Below are 22,292 nucleotides of genomic sequence, written 5' to 3'. Positions count from 1 at the left end.
TAGTGGGTCTACCAACTGGGCAGTACAGGGCTTACATATGTGCGGAGTTATCTAGCTGTTACTCATGATGCATTGCCTGATATGCACTGTGACCAATTGTTCTTGTGCTCATGTGTCAGATGTATACAGGTGACTGATGCATTATCGGTTTCTTCTCCTTGCCCACAGCATCATCATCCGCAACCGAGGGAGGGACCCAGCGGCAGTGCCACCAGTGCTGTGGCATCAGAAGGACCCAGTGGCACGGAGGGTGAGGGGAGTCAGTCGGAGGACCTGTCTGGACATGATACCAGCTACGACGCTGACGGGTCAGAGGCTGACCTCCCTGAGGAGGCGGAGGCTGCAACACCAACTGGCAGCATCCCCACATCTGTCCCCGCCTCCTCCATTACCATCTCCGCCCTCCCAGTTGCTCCCGTCCCTACTGTCCGTGCAGAGTCCCACCATGTCTCCTTCGTCCCAGGCACCGCACCCCCTCCCCCTGTCACCCCTGCTGCCCTCAGTGAAGAGTCTGTGGACATACTGCGGCAGTTTGAGGTTGGGCAGGCATCGGTGCTGACTATCCTCCATGGACACACTAAACTGCTCACACAGATGGTGTCGTTCATGGAGGGCATGTCAGCAATGATGTCTGACCAACGCAGGTTTCTGCGGTCCATGGACTCTTCCCTGACGGCAGCAGTTTCTCTCCTGCAGCGCTCCGTCCCTCCCTACCCCGGACCCATCCACACTGCCCTCTCCCATGCCTGCCCAACGCACACCCAGACAGTCACGGGCACGCACCCCACCAGACACATCCAGCACACCACCAAGAAAGGCACGGCGCACACCTCCTGGCACGCACACTCAGGGGGATGTAGGCACACCCACAGGGGCTGGGGGCAGACAACATACACGCAGCCACAGTCGCAGTCCGCAGTCCTCACAACCCTGTTCCTCCAAAACCACTCCCCTTAGCTCCCCTGCCAAACTGTCACCTAAGGAGACCTGTATGTTTGAGCTGGGCCTCGCCCCCACTGAGCCACCACCCCACAAGCGGGCGAGGAAGTCCCCGGGCACGGGAGTTGAGTCCCCCACCATGTCAACCCCCTCCCCTAAGAGCGCTGCACCCCATCCCTTGGCCACCACACCCTCCGTTGGCCCTGGGGAATCCTCTGGTGCAGGGGTTAGGATGGAGGCCCTAGCAGCAGTGTGCAGCGCCGTGTTCACCTCCACCTTTGGTGCTGCCCCACCCCCTGTGGTAGAGACGTCCACCCCTGCACCCACCACACCTACCCCTCCCCCTCATGTCCCTGCGGTGCCTGATCCTGCCACAGATGATGCCCTCCCCCGGTCGACAAACCTTGAGGTTCCTTAGTGCAGGCAAGGTAGGGGTGGACACGGTCCCCTACGTCCACCCTTGGACTTGAGAAATTGACTGGCCATTGGCCTTTGTACATAGTATCTTTTATATTATTTTATTTTTTGTGCTGAATAAAGCCTTTTCTTTTACTTTCAACACTATTGCATTTCAGGTACTTGATGTTGGTGATGAGGCTCCAGGAGTTGGTGTTCTGGTAATGTGTTAGGGTTCTGAGAAATGTTTTTGTATGATGGCCATGAGGTGGACCATGGTATCTGTGTGCCATCACAATGTCTCTGCAAAGAATCATTGGTAGTGTGTGTTCATTTAGTTTGGAGACATTGTCCCAAGGAGTGTTCCTTCCTCTGTAGCACCTGACATCTTCCCTGCAAACAGTTGCACAATTGTTGTGCTGACCTGCGTCAACATTTCCTTTGTTGGTGACGGATCCCTTCAACAATGGCCATGCCTGCTCACCGATGTCTCCTGCTGAATCGTCTGTGCCATCCTTGCTAGTCACTGTACTTGTGTTTTGGGTATGTAGGAATGCCTTCAGGGACAAATTGTCCCTTTTCAGCACTATGCATGTGTGTAATCACAGCCTACCACACAAATGGTACTTGTTATGCAGGGTATTTGGGCACCTGACTCACAATTGTGGGCATTGTATGTGGTGGAATATAACCCTATTGCTTCCATGAGAGACAACATCTTGGTGGCTGTACCAGCACCTGTACATTCCTTACACTCCTGGGATGTGCGTGACAGTGTGTGTTCATTTTGGCTATCTTAGTTTTGTATGCAGTTACATGACTATACAGTCTGTTGGCATGAAATCAGGGTGTGTATTGTGCTGCATCCCCCATGGGTGGGTATGCATGTGTTATGTGTCCTCACACCCACATGTGGTATGTCATGCAGTATGTAACAGACAGCCATCGTCCTGGGAGTGGGACCCTGCTGTCAGTGATGTGTTGTAATAGCACTAAAATCATAGTCCAAAGTTAGGGATGCGTCCATACCACCATGTAGGTGTGGTCATCTGATGATGATGTACACCCCCCCATATCTCTGTCCATTGCTGGTAGTCATATGCACCCACCCCTCATATTGCAGGCCACTGCTAGGAGTCATATGCACCCACCCCTCATATCTCTGACCACTGCTGGTAGTCATATGCACCCACCCCTCATATCTCTGTCCACTGCTGGTAGTCATATGCACCCACCCCTCATATGTCTGGACACTGCTAGGAGTCATATGCACCCACCCCTCATATGTCTGGACACTGCTAGGAGTCATATGCACCCACCCCTCATATATCTGGACACTGCTAGGAGTCATATGCACCAACCCCTCATATCTCTGTCCACTGCTGGTAGTCATATGCACCCACCCCTCATATGTCTGGACACTGCTAGGAGTCATATGCACCCACCCCTCATATGTCTGGACACTGCTGGTAGTCATATGCACCCACCCCTCATATGTGTGGACACTGCTGGTAGTCATATGCACCCACCCCTCATATGTCTGGACACTGCTAGGAGTCATATGCACCCACCCCTCATATGTGTGGACACTTCTGGGAGTCATATGCACCCACCCATGCACCCCCTTGGAGCAGTACACTGCTGGCCTGGACCTACACACACCAATATGAAGGTAACGTGCTGGGCCAGTCCTCTAAGCCCACATTCCTGGCGTGTGTACGCCTCGTATTAATGGAGTATGTGTGACACGCACCATACCCACACATTCATTGCATGTGTACGGTCCGTATCACTGTTCTACTGTGTTGTAGGGGTACGTGTGACACGCACCGTACCCACGCATTCATTGCATGTGTACGGTCCGTATCACAGTTCTACTGTGCTGTAGGGGTACGTGTGGTACGCACCGTACCCACGCATTCATTGCGTGTGTACGGTCCGTATCACTGTTCTAATGGTGCCGTAGGGGTATGTGTGGTACGCACCGTACCCACGCATTCATTGCGTGTGTACGGTCCGTATCACTGCTCTAATAGTGCCGTAGGGGTACTTGTGGTACGCACCGTACCCACGCATTCATTGCGTGTACGGTCCGTATCTCTATTCTAATGGTGCCGTAGGGGTACATGTGGTACGCACCGTACCCACACATTCATTGCGTGTTTACGGTCCGTATCACTGTTCTAATGATGCCGTAGGGGTACGTGTGCAACGCACCGTACCCACGCATTCATTGCGTGTGTACGGTCCGTATCACTGTTCTAATGGTGCAGTAGGGGTACGTGTGCAATGCACTGTACACGTCCACTTCCGTTGTTGTGGTACTCAGGGGTTGCTGGCCATGCCCCCCCAAGTGACCAGACCCTGGTGGTAATGTATGGCCTCCATATTATAGGTTTGGCTTTGAGTATGGGTTTTGTTTCCTGCCCCTCACCCCCACCCTGGCCCCTGGGTGTTGTTCTCACCTTCAGCGGCGTGTGCGTCGGGTCCGGTGCACCAGGTCATAGGCTAGGAGGACCGGGATGACACGTACGATGGGGTTCATGGTGTGTACGTCGCGTACCGGGGCTCTGTTGCGTAGCGGTACGCGTCAGACTCTGCTTTTCCGGCTGTGTTTGACTCCCGTAAAAAAAGAGCCGTACAGAGTGACGTAGGGATGAATCGTACTTGCTGGCCCGGAAACCGCTGCCTGAATACGTCCGGACGTCGCGTACAAGCTGTTCCGGATCCGAATCGTAGGTATTTTTTCAACCTACGGTCTTTTGTACGATTCGTACGGAAATAGGCTTTCTGTATAAATCGTACTTCCTAGGTTGTAGGGACAGTTTACCGGGTACGAGTTGTACGGAGAAAACGCTCTGTACAACGATTCGTACTGCCTTTTTCCAGGATTGGAATCGGCCCCCAAATGTTTCTTGTATTTGTTGTCAGCGAACTCACTATAAAAATCAGACTGGGGTGTCAATCTGTATTTAAAAAGTGAAATAGAAGATAATGATAAGTGGATGGAATTTGCAACTTATTTGTTGGTAGAGGATTGTTTTGATTTGGGATCTGAGAAGCATATTTGCAAATATTGTTATAACAAATTAGATGAGAATAAAATGCCTGCTAGAGCTGTTCATAATAAGCTAGAGTTGGTTGCTATTCCTCCAGAGCTGATAGATTTAAATACGAATGAGTCTATTCTCATTCAATGTGTTCACCTGTTTCAGGCTATTGTTTGTATGGAGCCTAAAACAGGTAAATTACCTCCATCAGAGCTGCAAAGAGGATTGAAAGGAAGAGTTGTGTATTTACCGTTAGATTTAAGGAAAAATATTGAAACTATTGGTGTAGACCATGCAGAAAATTAGCCACTAGTCATTCTAGTTAATGGTGTTCCTACAAAGAATAAGAAAATCTGGCAAGAGTTAGTGGATGTTAGAAAAGTGCAAAAGGCATCATTGTATCTGTTAAAAAATAATGAGTACTATAGAAATGTGTTTGTAGGAGAACTAGAAATAGATTTAGCAGAAGATACTGAAACATTAAGTGGACAAATAGAAAAACTGGACATGTCCAGATGTGAAGAAATCTATGAACATTACAGTGTACATCCACTTCATTCCAAAGAGGTGATGGGGAATACGATTGAGTTGTTCCAAATGAAAAAACAACAGGAAGTCCCATGAGTGCATGGGAAGAGAGCTTGGAAGCTCGTTGTTTGTCACAGTTGTTTCCAACAGGAAAAGGTGGACGATATGATGAACGTCCTGTGCAGATTCCTGCATCTGAATATCGGACAAAAAGATTATATGCAGAAGATCCAAGATTTCAACAATGTATCCCTTATATGTTTCATTTTCTGCTTGAAAGTGACTTGTCTGGACTTTCATATGCAGTAAATCACATTTTAAAAACTGGAATGCATCTGCAAAATGTAACTGAAAAGGATTTTATGGATAAAGTGCATCAGAGAGATGATCATTTAGAATCTCAGTTGATTAATCTGATGGCATGTCAGCGTGGGACTAATGACTATTGGTACCGTCGTCATGGAGAACTGAAATGTATGCTACGGAACTTGGGAACTCCTACATGGTTTGTTACACTAAGCTGTGCTGAGTATGCTTGGGATGATTTACTTGAATTTCTTCGAGAGGCAAATTCCAATATAAAAAATATTAAATACAAGACACCTGGAGAGTTGTGCTCTTTGGATCCTGTTAATGTATGCAGATATTTCAATCATAGATTTGAAGCTATGATGTCTTTCATCTGCAATAAAAAGAATCTTCCTCTTGGAGAAGTTGTGGATTTCTTTTGGAGAAAGGAGTATCATGCAAGAGGTGCTCCTCATATACATATGTTGTTATGGATCAAGGACGCCCCCAAATTTGGAACAGATTCATATGAAACTGTTTTGTCTTTCATTGAAGATTATGCCACATGTGCTGTACCCAATAGCAGAGAACATAAAAACTTAAAACAACAAGTCTTACGATTCCAAAGCCATCGATGTGGAAAATACTGTCGACGAAAGTACAAGTCAAAGGATAAGTTCTATACCAAATGTCGTTTTGGATTTCCACGTCCTGTATTATCCAAAAGAAGAGTGAACAGTTTTATGTCAGCTATGTGACATACCATCACAAGAAAGTCTCCGAAAAATACCTACATCTTAAGAAGAAGCAAAGTATCAAAATACATAAATAACTACAATCCAGTTATTTTATCCATGTGGAACACTAACATGGATATTCAGTATGTTGCGGACAATTCCATTGCTGTTGCTCGATATGTAACATCCTACATTACTAAATCAGAAAAGATGGAATTGAAAGAAATATGGGAAGAGATTTCTCACGAGAAGACTCTAAGTAAGAAATTATACAGTTTCAGTTTGAAGATGTTATCGCATCGTGAAATTGGAGCATATGAATGTTCAGATCGGTTATCATCTGCAAGTCTATATTCCAAAAGTAGAAGAATCATTTGGGTGAGTCTAGGTCTTGCAGGAATGCGAAATTGGGTACTGAAATCTGTTCAAGAAATTGAATAATTAGCAGAAAAAGAACCAGAAAGTACAGATATTTTGAAAACGAATATGTTGGACACATATTACCCAAACAGAAGTCATCATCTTGAGAACATGTGTCTCTATGAAGTGCTGCAAAACTACACTTTTAAACGGAATACTACAGAGAACATCAATGATGGAAAATATGCAGTGATTGGTTCCGAAGGATGTCTGGTGAAACAAAGGAAAGGAAATGTAATTAATCACAGGAAACTGAGTTGCGACACTGCTGATAAAAGGGAATTTTACTATTTAGCCCTTTTGCAAATGTTCAAACCATGGCGTTCAGAACTGGAATTACTTGGAGATTTTCAGAGCTATGAAGATTCATTTAATGTTTGTAAAGATAGCATACAATGCAGTGCTTTTGCAAATTATGCGAAAATGTTGAATGATAAATACAATTGCAGCTGAGATTGCTAGAGACAGTTCTCAAGACAGTCAAAGTTCTGCTGCACTGAGTCAAGATCCACATGGACAACCAATTGTTGAAAATGAAGCAGCAACTGCCATGAATGAGGTGGAATCAAGCTCAAGAAGATGTAATACAGTTAGGAAACTTGGAAGAACAACTAAATGTTGAACAGAAACAAATATATCAACAAGTGAAAGAGCAGATTGACCATGGATTACTTCATGAAAAGAAAGGGTGCTCATGTACCTTCATTTCAACCTATCCGAATGTATGTGAGTGGTCAAGCTGGAACAGGAAAAAGTTTCTTAATTAAAGTAATTACAAGTTATCTGCAAAAAAACAACTGAGTCACATTTGTCTTGTGTTGTCACTGCTCCAACTGGGTTGGAAGCACATAACATTAAAGGAATTACTTTACATTGTTTACTAATGCTACCAGTAGAGCATGAGAACAAAATGGAATACCACAAGCTATCTGGAGAAGATTGTTGTGAAGTTTCAAGAGTCTTGAAGAAAATGAAACTTCTCATTATTGATGAAGTGAGCATGGTCTCAAACTTGATGCTTGCCTTTGTGCATTTAAGAATGCAGCAAATTCTTAAAACAGAGTATGACGTGTTATTTGGAGGAAAACACGTCATAGTTTTTAGAGATCTATTGCAACTGACTCGGGTAAAAGGACAACCGGTATTAAAACACTTGCACATGAAGATACCAGAAAGTCTCTTGGTAGTGTTGGTAATGTGAACATTTGGACTAATTTTGAATACAAAGAACTGACAACAAATATGTGACAGGCAAATGATGCTGAATATGGAAGTATTCTTCAAGATATAAGAAGTGGAAGTCTTACAAAACATGGCAAACAAGCTTTGGAAAGTCGATTACTTTGCAATGTCTTTCCAAATGAAAATGTAGTTCCTGCGAAAGTGTACATGAAAATTGCTGAAAATAAATCAGTGATCTGTTTAATGCCAACACTGCGCGAGTGTTCCATATTCAACGAAGAACTATTGAAACTTGAAAATGAAGAAATTATAAAAATGGAAGCCATCGATAAAATAGAGCATGAAGGAATCACTATTATTTTGACTGGAAAGTTGAAAACAAAACTGGATTCTTTAGAAAAAAAATATCTAAAACAGCTGGTTTAGAAAAGACACTATATGCATGTGTAAACTGTCGGGTAATTTTAAGGCGTACTTTGTATGTAGAAAAAGGGTTAGTTAATGGCGTAATGGGTAAAGTGGTGGATTTTGTTAATTATCAGAAAAAATATGGAATTGAATTTTTAAAAATTAAATTTGATCAGATTGAAGAAGTTAAAGAAATTGGTCGTTGTTCAGTTTGTTTTTTGCTTGTTAAAGATTAATATGTCCATAGGAAACAATTTCCATTTTCTCTGGCATATGCAGTGACTATTCATAAATCTCAAGGATTAAGTGTAGGCATTGGTGAACATTGGATCTACTGTATTTAAAGAGGGTATGGCATATGTTGCTTTGTCGCGAGTCAGAACATTATCTGGTTTGTTTTTGATTGATTTTGATGAGACAAAGGTTACTGCAGATGCAAACTGTGTAAAAGAGTATAATAGGTTAAGAAGGGTGTATGGTCCAAATTTAGGTCAATATCCTGTATTTGAAAAGCGTGTGATTGGTCGAAAAAGAAGGTTTGAGAATATCTGTTCTGAAGGTGTCGTGAAGGGAAAAGAACAAGATAATGTTGTGATTGCAAGTAAAAAGAAATTGGACACTGTTGAAGAGGTTGTTGGTTATCAGTTTAAAAATAGTTCAGGTGTCAACTGCTATGCTAATGTAGTGGTCAATGTTGTTTTTTATCTTGAAGGTTTGCAAGAACAAATTATGCCGAACTGCAAAAAAGATTTTGTTCTCTGTTGCATTCTCTTTATGAAAAATTGACAACAGATACATGTAAAATACAATCTGTTTCAGATGTTCGTAATCTTTTGGATGTGTGTTCTGGTTCTACACAATTTACACAACATATCCAACTAGGAATTTTTAATGTAAATGCTTACCATTTTTGAAAATGAAGGTGTAGAAACAGAAAATATTTTTGGCCTTTCTTACAAATGGGAACATCATTGTGAAAATTGCATGTATACATGTACCACTAATGTAGACACTGAAAGAATTCTGTATTTAACATTACCAGACTGTAAATCAGTGTCTTTCAATAAATTAGTTAAAGGTGCAAATCAAAACATGGAGTGTAGCCAATGTAAATCAGAAATGTTATCCACATTATTTTTAACAAAATATGGACCATACATAATTTTAATGATGCAACGTTGTACAGCTGATGGAAGAAAATTGGATACTTTAATAAAGCAGTTTGTAGCAACACAACTATCAATATCAGGAAGGACTTTTGTATCAATTGCAATAATTCCATGATGGTCCTTCCACCACATCTGGACATTACACTGCCTATCTAAAATGTGACAAAGGCTGGACACTTTGTAATGATTCCCAGTTGGTTTTCAAACAACGTTTACCTAGGAAATTACCTAATTCCTATCTAATATTTTTTAAGTCAAAGTTTTAGGAAGATAATTCATTCTCTGAGGAATTTATTATTATAATTTAATAGGACTACCATTGTACAATTTACATAAAAAGGAGTGCAAAAATACCATTTGGCCTCAAGGAAAGGTATATGTTTGAATTATGGACTTTTTTGTGTTCATTGACTCGGTGAATATTTTTAAGCGACAACATTTATAGTTTTTATAAATTAAACTTATAAAATTTTGTTAGCCATAAGCATTTCATATATGTGTGATTTGTGGTATTTTACTGAAAATAGCATGTTGGTTATTTTTAAACAATATTTTTGATTGTTATTTTTTTTGCCCGCTGTTAAGTGATGAGTACGATTGAAATCACTATTTCTAGTGAAATTCAATATATTCTGAGAACAGCAAAAAAGGCAAACAAATTACTTTGTTGAAATTATGCTGTGTTGTAAAAAATTTATTATTACATGTTATAACTATTTTTTCTTTTCTTTACAGATCCTAATTCTACAATAAACAGTTTACATCCATTTACATTGCAAAAAAAATGTGAAAAAAATGTTTACCATTTTTAATTTCTATTACTGTGAAGGTAAGTTTAACTAAGTATTACTATGCAGAATGGGCAGATCTGCAAGAACCTGCAAAGATTGAACAAGTTTTTAAAAACACTCTGTTTATACCAATGTAGTTTTGAAATCTCTCTGTTACCGGATATTATGTGACCTCCAAAAAAACAGATTTGAGTGGTTCATAATATTTCCCATTGTACCTATTGAAGGACCACCATCATTTCAATCATTCTTGTTTGAGCATCTTTGCAGACAAAACTCTGTGCTTACCTTCTATCATTCGGAAGCAATTTTAAAACAGAAATATGTCACTTTTTGTAAAACAAAAAAAAAAACTAGCAATGGTGACTCTCTTGCTTGCGGCAGATTAGATCAATAGACTGCTCCCCGTAGCATAAAGTAGCATTGCATTTTATGCAGAGCACTTTCAAGTATTGGAACTGCGGACGGATGTCCACATTTTGTGCAGAAGGATACACTCTTGAAGTGCTTGGCTGCGATGAATCCGCAGGAGCAGGAACGACTGTCATTCTTCGGCATTCCTCCCAAGCAAGGTTTACCGGATGAAGGGTCCTTAGATGTTTCATCATGCTCGCAGTTCCGCATGAATATTTTTTGTTTGGATCCCCACGGGACAGCACTCTCTGGCAGATCTTGCAGGTCACCAAGGTGGCATTGGTCTTTGTTTGCCCCTCAGGATATGTGAAAAATTTCCACACCACAGATGAAAAATGTGGTGTGCGTGGTGGCTCTTCCAAAAAATCATCCTCAGATGAATGAGGAGATCCAGGAGATGCCTGCTGCCCTGAAGCCATTGTTTGTTAAGAAAAAAGTTTGAGCTAAGTGAAAACCTAGTCAAAAAAGCTTCTTCTCTGCAAAGAGATGCTCCTCCAAAGAAGGTCAAAGAAGAATGATTGAAATGGATGGGGTCTTTCAATAGTTAGAACAGGAAGTGTAATGAACCAATCAAATCTCTTTTTTTCAGGTCACATGGGATCCGCGCACCGTGCGCTTACGCAGCACGCACCCAGCGCGCATCCGCGAAATTGAATTTAAAAAGAATTTAGGATTAGATGTAAAAATATATTACTTTTATGAGTAGTTTACAGTTTGTCTTCAATTAATATTCACATAAAATACATATATATATGTTTTTTTAAATGTTAAATATTTTGCGGGATTCGCGCTCCCACCGCGTCTTGCACGCACATGACGCATTGCGGAAGCGCGCAAGTGTTGCGTAACGAGCATCATACGTGTCGCATTTAGGCTTGGAGTCGCGTACCGGTCGCATTGCAATGGCGCACCAAACACGTACCCAACGCTTACCGTATGCGGATGCTTACACGTAGGGGTCGAGAATGGTGCGCATTGCGGGCGCGAATCTAAAAAAAAATGGAAAAAAAATAAAAAATAAAGTTTTGAAAATATAGTTCACAAAATATTTAAAAAAAATATAAAAATATATTTTAAAACAGTAACAAATTTTTTTTTAAACCCAATAAAAACAAATAATATTTTTTAATTTTTAAAAGAATTAATTGAAAAAATAAGTTAAAAAAAGGTGAAAAAAAATTATTTAAAAAAAAACATAATTAAAGGAATTGACACACTGAAATTGAAAAATTTAGAAATTCAATGAAAATCATTAAATTATAGATAGGAATTAGCATTTAAAAAACCTTTGAAATTCACTGAAAAATCCATAGGTTTCATGCACGTTATAGTTAGGAATTGACATTTGAAAAACCTTAGAAATTCACTGAAAAAACCATAGGTTTCAGGGGTGTTATAGTTAGCTGGACATTTCCCTCGTACAAAACCCTAGAAATTCCCCTGTTATAGTTAGTTCAGCTAACTATAACTCACGCGCCCCCGCAATGCACTGCTGATGATGTCACATATTACATCACTCATGACATGGTGAGTGACATCACTGATGACATCACTGATGACATCTCAAATGACATCACTGATGACATCACTGATGACGTCATCCATGTAATAAATTAGTGCATCTTCTCACACCCTAATATAACCTTTGATACACCGACTCAAAATTTCAGACGGCCATTCTCAAAACCATAGATACTCCAATACCAAAAACTACATACCCACTCATTGACTCTTAGGTCTACACACACCTGCACTCACTCACCTGTAGAGTAATTCATACTTAAAGTCACTCCGTATAGGACTATCATGTGCATTTATACACCTATATAGACACTCAGACAGCGCCAATCATCCATAGACATACTCACACACCTAGTCAATCATGCAAATAATTAATCACACTCCAATTTACTCACCTATACAGTTATACACACACAAGTTCACTTACTCATAAAAATACTACCACATTCTTACACTCTTATACAATTACTGATACAAGCACACACTCATCCATACAGCCACTCTCACAATCACACACTCTCACATATAAACAGTTAACTCTTACACACATATACCCTGCCTTTCACATATGTAGTTACTCACACATGTACCACTGAGATATACATTCAATCACTAACAAAGCCATACATACACTCACCCAACCATACAGTCCATCACAGATGCACTCTTAAAACCATGCACCCATAGAATCACCCACTCACACATCTATGCACAGAGTCACACACACCCTACCCACACAAACACTCAGGCACCCATACAGATACTCAGCCAACCAATCAATAACCCATATAGACACTCATATAGCTATTCACAAAACCATGCAACCACTTATACACCAACAGACAGACAGATACAGACATTCACACAGTTTAGTTACTAGTCTGCAGTAAGATACATTTAATGACTCACTTATAGAGTCAGTCACACACCTAGAAAATCATCCATTCACACACTTATACACCCACTCATTCTTCCATAGGTCTTTCCCTTTATATATTAAACATATTAAAACTTTAAGAAACACAGACTCACTGGATGACGTCATCAGTGATGTCATCAGTGATGTCATTTGAGATGTCATCAGTTATGTCATCAGTGATGTCACTGACCATGTCATGAGTGATGTAATATGTGATGTCATCAGCAGTGCATTGCGGGGGCGCGCGAGTTATAGTTAGCTGAACTAACTATAACAGGGGAATTTCTAGGGTTTTGTACGAGGGAAATGTCCAGCTAACTATAACACCCCTGAAACCTATGTTTTTTTCAGTGAATATATATATATATATATATACACATCAAAATAATGTAATTTAACATTAGTATTAGTTCCTATTGGGTGTTGAGGTGTTATTTTATTTCCCTACCTCCATTGCTTTCTCTGGGACTGTGTTGCAGTTTGTGAGAGTGTTCATAAGTGGCGCTTAGCTAACTCCAAGGCTTGGCTGGGGTACATTTACACCTGTTTTGACAGGGTGTTGGTCCCATGTTCTCTGGTCTATACCCCTATTTGGAGTTTTTTACCTTGTATCATCAAGGCGGCCAGTGCCGCTGCAATGGTGTACTCTGGGGAATTTCCGAGAGGGAACAAATTTAAGGGTTTATCAGCAATTCTCCAAACCCGGGACCATTGTGGGACCGTGGTCTTGTTGTCACACTTACTCCAAAGACTCACGCAACTACAACTCCTCACGCCGGTCCACCGCCAGAGAACACGATTGCAGCGGCATTGGCCGCCTTGATGATACAAGGTAAAAAACTCCAAATAGGGGTATAGACCAGAGAACACGGGACCAACACCCTGACGAATGCCAGAACGACCCAGATGGGCGTGTAAAATTGGCTGAAACATGTTGGTATACGCAGGAGGGATTTAAGGGTCCTTACCTTCCCTGATTTTCCCGACTTTTGATTTTTAATCCTACCAAGGGGTTACATGAATAAAGAATGATGATAGTTCCCTCTTAGGTAGTTTTAATTGTTTGTGTCTGCACTCTTTGGTCCCTTCTTTAGGGAATACTTTTCCCTGTAATAGTTTATTTTTTTCTTTTTCTTTCTGTGGGTTATGTCACTCTTTCTATACCCTCACCACTAAACTTCATATATTTCTAAAAAATTGCGCTCCGTCCAGTGTGTTGGTCTGCACCTGGGCATCAGATGCGGCCCTATGATGAAGCATGAAACTGCAAAGTGTGTGAGGGCAGTATTAAAACAAGGGTTGCCTTTTCCCTTACACTCTTTCCTCTTATAATTGTTTTGTAGTTTGGATAGTGAAGGATAATTATATCTTTTTCACTTTCTTTTGTCCTGTATAAGGTGTCTTAATGTGTGTAGCTCTTCTCTGTTGAGTGAGTTTTCATGTATGATAGGGGATTCAGAGAAGGCTTTCTTTTCCCTAGTCTCTTTTTTGTGATATTGTAAACCATGTAGTATGCCATGACTGGGCTCTCTCATTCATCCTGATGGTATGTAGAGTGTCTGAGTAACAGGTGAGATTGGGTCTCATGCTAGGGTTCCTCCGTGTGTTCATAGCCACTAACACTGCACAATGATCCATATAGTATTAGTAGTAGAGTTGGCTAGCTCCCATCACCCTACATGTCCCTGTACAACTCACTAGAGGTCCCTCTCCATCTCGAGTTCTTTTTGAGGTCAAGTGTACTTTTTGACTTGAATAAGTATAAGGTAGAAAGGACCATCTGGTGCACTGGATATGCACACAGATTATCAATCTCTTAGCAGCAGTTCTGACTGACACTGCCATCTCTGTATGGTGACTATTGGCAAGGTGTAGTGTTGCTTTTTTTGGGTGTTTTCCATTGTTTAAATGGTCATTGCTGTAAATATATTGCTTGTCCATATCTAGCCAGAGAGGAAAAGTAATTTAAGTGAACCTTTATTTTTGGGGGAATGGTGTACCTTAAGTTTCTAGGGAATCCACACTTTCTCCCTCTTGGAGCCCTCTATGGCCCTTGTAATCACCCACTCTTAGGAGCTTAGCCTGGCAAATATAAAAATAAATGTGGCAAATATACCCCCCTAACACCATCACCAATAGGACAGCCTGACTTGGTGGTGGTGTCATCACCATCCTTGCTGGCAGTAGCCTATGCCCCTTCCTGCCACCATTGTTGCAAAACTGGCATTGCAGGTATGTGATAAACTATACTATCAACCACACCTGAGGTTGAGGGTCTTGCTGCCACTTCCATCTTTGCCCCCAGATTGTCAAGTGAGAAGGAGTAATACTGAGTTTTGCCTGAGAGCAGCGTTGCCTGAAAGGCCACAGTTGTCCCATCACTGAGGTGGAGGCTGGCTTGTGCTGGCAGAGGCATTTTTACTTGATAGATCAAAGCCTTTGATTTGCCTTGGAATCTCAATCTCAAAATAAGGAGGTGGATTCACTTTGAAATTTGTGGGTCAAGAGGCAGGGTCGGAACCTTATATTGTGCCTTGATACATGTATCTTGGCACACAAAATCTTGTTAGAAGTCAAAGCTGATGCACAGGACAATATGTTTTCTTGGCTAGAATCACATAAATTGGCCAAGAGAGGGAACACAGAGTAAACAATTTATCAGCAAGACAACATCTCACTTTGACTCCTTTTGTATATATCCTAGTCCCCTATTGTCAATCAAATTTAAGAGCCATCATTCTTTAATTTTGAAATAATTATGTTTATTCTTCTTTGGTAAAGATTGTTTTGAAAAAACAAGTCACATATTTCACAGCCATAATATTTCTGTGTTGCCCTGATCTGAAAATCACCCAAGTCGATCGCAAATCTCCATGAAACATCAAATTGCCACTTGATTTGAACTATAAACCTTCTTTGCCCCTCACCACAGAAGTTATCCTCTAGGTTTTCTCAGTGCCTTGAGACGCTCACGGGTGAGTAGTTCACGCTTTATAAGTTTACTGATTGATTAATCATTTAGAATAACTAGAGGTCTTATCATTCATTTTTGGAAGCATTGCAAGTTATTCTTTTATGATAGATTTGAATGTTGCATTCACTGTATTATTGCATTCCAAAGGCTTGCCACCAAGGACTGAATTAATGCATTATGTTATCATCATTTTAATGCTTTGTTGTTGCTTATGTGTGATGCAATAAATATGTCATGTATCTCATGCATAGGAAAATCCCTAAAATGGTAGCAAAAAACTCCCACGCTGGTCTGTGCCTTCTTAGCACTTGCTTTATAGTAGAAATCATTGTTAACATTGTATCCCAAATGAGAAAATGTGATGGTCCTTCTTGATGGGCCTGCTGCCTTGTGTTGTGGTTTACAGCCAGCTCTCCTGTCTCAGAGGATATGCTGCCTGCATTATCAGTAGAAGGATTTCGATTTTGAGATGATCCAAGACTTTCCAAAGAGGCAGAACCTAAAGAATACAAAAACATACAATCAAAAGTGCTGATATGGGTCGGTCATATAAATGCTACAATCAGTATGGCTATATATGATAAAACGTTCCTACCTTCCGGAAATGTGATATATAAATGAAAATCTTTAGTTCACATTGCACAAATCTCTAACACTGCACAAATCTTATGTTTACAGAATTTACAGTATTGAATTTTATTCTGTACATTTTATATTATTTTCTTTCCAACTTTACACAATGTATCTATTATTCCTATACACTATGGGCCACATGCATCACTGTAAATTGCGGTCGCAAAGGTGCAGATTCTGCGAATCTGCATCTTTGCGACCGCAATTTTGGCATTTGGGATGCATCATCCCACCTCCTAGTCATCAAAACAGAAGGGCCGTGTCAGCCTGTGTGACTGTTTTTGGACCTGAACTTCGATCAAAATGAAAACTTCCTTTAACAAGAGGATGCTAAGAAAAACTGTGAGAGTAAGCCAGACCTTTGCCTAAGCAGAGCTTTGATCGAGGTTGAACTACCTTCACTGACAGTTGCTAAAACAGATGTAGTGACTGCCAGGATGACCTTTATGCCATGAAGGTTCTCTGTCATTGGAGGAAAGCTACTCTCCTAGATATGGAGGAGGTGTGAAAGAATTCCATTAACTTATGAACTAGGTCAAACTAGTCTTTCTAAAGACAGGAATCTGACAACCCTTTACATTTGTATCAAGAAAAAAAGAAGGAACACTCTGTGTAGCTAGATGCCATGATCAAGCTGTGACTGCTCTGTAGTGTCGGGACTCATGATCACCTGGAGGAATGTACCACAAGCTATCAAGAGCATCAGTCTTGATGGACAGTGGCAGAACTTTGGAATTAAGAGCTGGACGAAGGATGTCTAACTTGGGCTTCCTTGTGAACCAAACGAATGCCATGATTTTCGGGAAAAGCCCATAGAAAAGTCTTATATTCTTTGCAAGAAGATGGTCTGAACATTGTATGTTATTTGAACTTCTCACTCCAAAATTAAATAGAGCTTTTTCCTGTTAAGTCAGTTCCTATAATAATATATGAAGGAGTATTTGCAAGTGATGGATACATTGCTACATATTTATTTCTCACCATCTTGTTTTCCCCTCTGCTACTGTTTTTGCCCCATATTGTTGACTTCTAGCAGCTGCAACGTCTACTGTATTCTACTCCTGGGCATCTCTGCTTGCCTTTTCTCTCCTTCCTGATGTAAGGGAGTTTGCTGCCTTGATAATTGTTTCAGTACTAATCTTCATCTTCAATCAAGGGCTACAAGACTGTGGAGGTGTTTTTGTTTACACGTAGGGGCAGATTTACAAGCCCCTTGCGAGACATTTGCGCCGCCGTTGCGTCACTTCTGTGACGCAGCGGCGGCGTAAACCATGCGCCATGTTGCACCTTATTTACAAGGTGACACATCTAGGGAGATGCGTCACGTTGTAAAGCCCTGCGCTACATTAAACCTGCGTCAGGTTTAATGTATGCAGGGTGGGCGTTCCGTCGGAAGAAGCCTTGGAAAAGTGACGCAGTGAAATCTACAAGATTTCACGGAGTCACTTTTCCGACGCTGCTGCGTCAAAACCCTGCGCCTGCTTGAAGCAGGCGTAAGGCATGACGTACCATGTAAATATGGACAGCACCTGAGCATTGCTGGAGTTGCGTCGTGCTTGCGACACGACTCCAGCAATGCGCCGCCCTTATGCCATCAGATGCGTTACGCATCTGTTTATCCTTGCACCCACGATGCGCTGCATTGTAAATGCGGCGCATCTGTGGTGGCGCAAGGGTAAACTTGCGTGACGCATCTTTCCTGGCGCATCCCTGCTGATTTGCAGGGATGCGCCAGGAAACATAAATCTGCCCCATTGTTTTTTGCTCATAACCAGGAACCTCATAAGAACACACTTGCTACCTTTCCTATATACTGTTCAGTGCATGGAGACACTGTGGCTACTGGGAGGAGTCAAGCCTTTTTTGAGCGATCAAGAAGGGCAATCAACAGTCCTCAGCATTCAAACCTTCAAACAACCTTATAAACGATACCCTGGCAACATAAACAAAAGAAATGCTACTCAAATGACTGAAATAAATAGACAGAAGATTAATAGTGTACTGCCTCACAGATAACACCAGTTAAGCTTGTTACATTTTCAGATGTACGTGCACGGTGAAACTTTATATTTTATATTTTGGCACTATACATTTTGACAGTACTGATATAAGGCTCACTGATGGCTAATTTGCATGGTGTCAAATCCAGGATTTCATTAGAAAACACTGGGTATTTTTTCTTTATACTTTTCCTTATGTGTCCTTTATGTCAGACATACAATAATGTCAAATACGCCAATTACAAGGTCAAAACACTTTCCACATTTTAGGGAAACTTACATGGCACTGGAGCTTGTCTGGATGGTCCAAACTGCACACAGGTCACAAATATCAGCTTTATAAAATCAAAACAAAGGTGCAGCACACGAGAAAATTGACAATCATAAAGTTAATCTCCAACAGTAAGATTTCTTCCACAGTTATTTCTTTTATTCCATTTTCATGTTATGTAGGACAAACATCATTCAGTTCTTGTAACTCTACAAACAGAACAGCCGACGCGTTTCATCCTGATACAGGACTTTTTCAGGGCGCTAGTTAATGATGGGATACGGAATATTGTCATTCTGAAGGTTCACGAATGACTTTGCATGGGGGGTATTATCCCGTCCAACAACATATTGTCTCAAGGATACTGGAACTAGGATTGGGTCAGTTGTTTTCCAACAATTCATTGCCACATATAAACCGCAATCAAGAATGCCACGCACACCAAATCAATGGGAGTACTTTGGCGCACCCTGCCTTGGCGTTTGGACCGTTACGTTGTTTCCCGGTGACCGCTGCAGACCGCAACTATCAGATTGCGATTGTTTCAGGTATTGGTCGCAATATGTATTCTTCCAGAGATGCCTCATGCTGAAAAGGATATTGGATAATTATTAGAGAGTCGGGATGGATTTTATAAATTAAAGTACTACCATTGATTAGGTGTGTGTGGCATTCTTGATTGCGGCTTATATGTGGCAATGAATTGTTGGAAAACAACTGGACCAATACTAGTTCCAGTATCCTTGAGACAATATCTTGTTGGACGGGATAATACCCCCCATGCAACGTCATTTGTGACCATTCAGGACGACAATATTCCGTATTCCATCATTAACTAGCGCCCTGAAGACGTCCTGTATCAGGACGAAACGCGTCGGCTGTTCTGTTTGTAGAGTTACAAGAACTGAATGATGTTTGTCCTACATAACATGAAAATGGAATAAAAGAAATAATTTTTGAAGAAATCTTACTGTTGGAGATGAACTTTATGATTGTCAATTTTCTCGTGTGTGTGCACCTTTGTTTTGATTTTATATATTTGGATTCCTTAGGGAACAGGCATTGTGACAGTGGGTGCCATTCAGTGTGCATGCAAATTCCCATTAAAATTGAAAGGGATAGTATTGTGGGAGTGATAACAGGTTAGGTGCTGGTCATTAGAAGGTTCCTCTGTTTTCATTATTTTAAACACAAATATCAGCTTATCCAGGTCCACAAAAATCTGAGAGCAGGACAGAAAGATTAATTTATTTAAAATAACTATTTTCCTATCATATTAAATAAACATCTTAACCTATCTACTGTTATAATAAAAGTAATGACCTTTGTTGTAATAGCATTCATGGCTAAATTATATAGAGCCCAAAATAAATTGATATTTAATCAATTAAATTCAATTTGTTTATTTCGGATTAAAAATCCCAAAAACATACATTAGGCAGAGGATATGTAACTGCTCTTTGCTATCGGCAATTAAATGGATTCTCAAGCTTCTTTTCAAAATACATTGCTATTCATCAGGGACTGGATGAACTGCAATCAGCTGAGGTTAAATTCTGATAAGAAGGAAATCGTCATTGACAGTACCAAGCCTGATATATAGAACCCCAGCTTTTGACCAGCAGAAATAAGCACCCCTCCCCAGCCCAAGAGCTCAGTCAAAAGTCTTTGGATCTTGCTAGACAATAACTTGTCCATGAAACCCCAAATAGGAGTGGTTATATATGCCTGTTTCTTGCAAGTACACAAAATATGGAAAATAGATACATTTCTTTGAAGCCCTCGTTCAGGTAATTATGGGACTAGTGACTTCTACACTAGATTATGGAAACTCCCTCTACTTAGTTATTCTGGAAGACCTAACCTTACCCGTAGGCTACAACCTGTAAAAAACCAAGCAGACAGGCTAATTTATCAAAACCCTAGAAAATGTCACATTAGCCCCCTTTTGAGGGAATTGCACTGGCTCCCAGTGAAACAGTACACGGTATTCAAGACTGGTTGCATTAGTTTTAAAGCTCTATATGGCAACAGTTCAGCCTCCATTTCAACTCCTGGTTAAAAATACTCACTGACCCATAATTTAAGATATTCTCACTTGAATCTTCTTATCTTTCCCCCTTTTAAAAAGAAAAGACTTGGAGGTTCTAGATTCTTCACACTCGGGCCCGATTCACAGAACTAACTTAAGACAAAATCCTAAACGTACTACTTTTGGTATTCACAGAAGGCACGTAAGACAAAATCCTAACTTTACTACTACTAAATGCCTTCTGTGAATACCAAAAGCAGTAGGACAGACTTAAGACAGACTTAAGACAGAGTTAAGACAGACTTAAGACAATCTTAAGACAAACTTAAGACAGATTTAAGACAGACTTAAGACAGACTTAAGACAAACTTAGGACAGACTTAAGACAGACTTAAGACAGACTTAAGACAAAATCCTAACTTTACTACTACTAAATGCCTTTGGGGAATACCAAAAGTAGTACATTTAAGAGTTTGTCTTACGTTAGTTCTGTGAATCGGGCCTGCTGCCCTCAAATATGGAACTGTATTGCCCGTTGAAGTTTAGATGATCTCCTGCTACATCAGATTTAGACAGCTTTTGAACGCTTGTCTTTTTAAACCAGCCTATCTATGATTAAAACTGCGAGGTCTGTGTGGTAATTCTGTTATCTAGCACCACAAGACCATTGGGTGTACGTGCACTGTTAAATACTTATAACATAACATGAATAACAATTATTAAAAACATAACATGGGAACATTGAGCTCAGCAGAAGTTTTTACGAATACAGTCAACATATAGAAATTCTATTGATTTGCCTGAGATAGCTCGCATTACAAATGAATGTGATATATGTACATTGTGCAACAGAGCCAATATGTAAACACTTTCAGCAATCATAGTGCTGGTATGGGCGAACAAAAAACATGATTCCCTAAAGAACAATTTTAGAGCATAAGCCTTAAATTTGAATATCACACATCAAATGTAAAATAAGCTAAAAATCGAATAATAGAATATAATGATCATTAAGAAAATAGTCAACATCAGAATCTAAAAGTTTCTTGCGTACAACCCATCTCGGGAACAAAACTTTAGCAACACTGATGACAGTCACTTCCTTAGTGTCAGTTCTCAGAATTATTAGTGCAACTTCATATTGTCTGATTCCCATAACATGACAAACAAGTTTAATCCACGTCTTGCGTGGGACTGAGTAAGCATTAAAAGAAAAAAGGGATGGTGCAAGGTTTCAATCTGGAATCTGCACGACAGACATAAAGTGCTAGTGCATTATTTCTCTCCCCAGGGAATACAAAAGCTGTTTATAGGCAGAATCCCATATCAAAATTTGGTATACAGCTGCTAGGCTATGGGGCAAGGATCTTATCTAGGGAAGGTTCATATGAGGATATAACTTTGAGATTGAATAATCTGTCCCTCAAGCTGCCCGGCCTGCATCTATGTAATTCTTCTTCCCAAAGTAAAACCTTTAATTTCCCTTTGTTCACTGATTTTGAGACTGGCATCAGCGGGAGATTCCTAAAGAGAAGGGAGATCTAATTTATATAGCACACTTTTAATATATACTAGCCAGGGGATTTTCAAGTAGCCATTCGAGCGTAATATTTCCATTAA

General features: G+C 40.7%; 1 protein-coding gene across 1 annotated transcript in view; it reads right to left on the bottom strand.

Annotated features, from left to right (window-relative positions):
* Positions 1–15,507: 15,507 nt before the first annotated feature.
* SEL1L3 (SEL1L family member 3) overlaps positions 15,508–22,292 on the bottom strand; it is a 714,608-nt gene continuing 707,823 nt past the window's right edge. The window contains exon 24 of the mRNA XM_085642308.1: positions 15,508–16,235. Coding sequence (XP_085498434.1) covers positions 15,946–16,235 — 290 coding nt within the window. The 3' untranslated portion in view covers positions 15,508–15,945. The remainder of the gene's footprint in view (positions 16,236–22,292) is intronic.

This window comes from Triturus cristatus, chromosome 2_2, assembly GCF_964204655.1.
Source record: "Triturus cristatus chromosome 2_2, aTriCri1.1, whole genome shotgun sequence".
Taxonomy (NCBI): Eukaryota; Metazoa; Chordata; class Amphibia; order Caudata; family Salamandridae; genus Triturus; species Triturus cristatus.
The sequence above is the reverse complement of the archived record's forward strand: the minus strand, read 5'-3'. Positions and strand labels throughout refer to the sequence as shown.